The sequence below is a fragment of the Trypanosoma rangeli genome (assembly GCF_003719475.1).
Source record: "Trypanosoma rangeli strain AM80 chromosome Unknown Tra_15.4_contig_00463, whole genome shotgun sequence".
In the NCBI taxonomy this organism is placed as follows: domain Eukaryota; phylum Euglenozoa; class Kinetoplastea; order Trypanosomatida; family Trypanosomatidae; genus Trypanosoma; species Trypanosoma rangeli.
Window position 1 is genome coordinate 11,297 of NW_021706210.1, and position 1,132 is coordinate 12,428.

A 1,132-nucleotide genomic window follows, 5' to 3' on the forward strand; every position below is an offset into this window, starting at 1 on the left:
TGGTGGAAGCGCCACTACAACCACGACCAGCAGCAGCCCCAGTGGTGGGAAACACACAAAAGGCAACGCGGACGGCAGCGACACGCTCACTGTGTGGGTGCGTGGCACGCTGATGCTGCTGCTGACGGCTGCTGTTGCCTGTGCTGCTGGGGAGTGACTGCTGCGGGGTACCCGCACACCCACACACACCCTGGCAGGGCGACGCGGAGTGTTTGTGCACCGAGTTTGCGTGCCGTCTCTGTGGGCCAACTCCTCTCCTGTGCTTTGAGGGGTACTCCTTTGCTTTTTGTTTTCACTTTTGTTTCAATGGTCATTTGCTACGCACATCCCAATGGGTGGCGTCCCTTCCCCCTCCTGTTTGCCGCTGCCATCAACACACGCACGCTGCCGGCCTCGTGGCTGTGCGTTCCACGGACTGCCCAAACGAGACACGAGGCCGCGGAGACCGTGCGTGAGGTGCAGCGGTGATGCGTGTGACCAGGCAGTTCTTTTCCGTTTCTTGCAGGCAATGAGTACGCTCACACACAGCCCTCTTGTGCTTTAGGGCATGTGAAGTGAAAGCGCCTGCCGAAGTAATTCATTTATATTGTTTTTGTTTCCGCCAGGAGTCCTCCTGGGCTTCCACCTTAATTTTGTTTTTTCATTTTACTTTAGTTTGGCAAATCCTTGCGGCTCACTTTTGGTTTGCGCCGTGCCAGCCGCTGTCGCTGCGTGTTGTGTTTGCTGCCGCTGCTGGCTGTGTTGCTGACATGCCCCCATTCCTCTTTTTGTTTCTGCGAGAGGCGCAGGTAGTGCACGAGGAGGATTCTTTTGGTTCTCCGCTGCGGAGGGGGATGGTGGACGGAGTGTGAGCCGCGTCTCGCCGCGAGGGTGCGTGGGGCGGCACCCACCGCAGCCTGCTTTGAGGAGAGGCAACAGCGGCAGACTGTGCGGGGGACTTGGTCCCACCCTGTCCTTCGCGTTGTGGCTGTGCGGTTGGTGTGGCTCGCCCGTGGGGCGTCGTGCTTCGTCTTTGCTGCTTGATGCAGCGGTGGGAGTGGAGCAGGCGGTGGGCGATCGTCTCCTGAGGGGTGGCAGGGGCGAGGGTCGGGGCGGAGGTGGAGATGCCCTGCGGCGAAGAGAGGCGGCATGC

General features: G+C 60.2%; 1 protein-coding gene across 1 annotated transcript, besides 1 other annotated feature; it reads right to left on the reverse strand.

The window, feature by feature from the left end:
• Nucleotides 1-108: 108 nt before the first annotated feature.
• Nucleotides 109-164: a microsatellite.
• Nucleotides 165-650: 486 nt separating this feature from the next.
• TraAM80_08793 (uncharacterized protein) lies at nucleotides 651-1,130 on the reverse strand (the record flags this gene model as incomplete). Its single annotated transcript, XM_029385520.1, has 1 exon — nucleotides 651-1,130. The coding sequence occupies one exon, from the start codon at nucleotides 1,128-1,130 to the stop codon at nucleotides 651-653; it is 480 nt and encodes a 159-aa protein (XP_029234625.1).
• Between the last annotated feature and the right edge of the window lie 2 nt (nucleotides 1,131-1,132).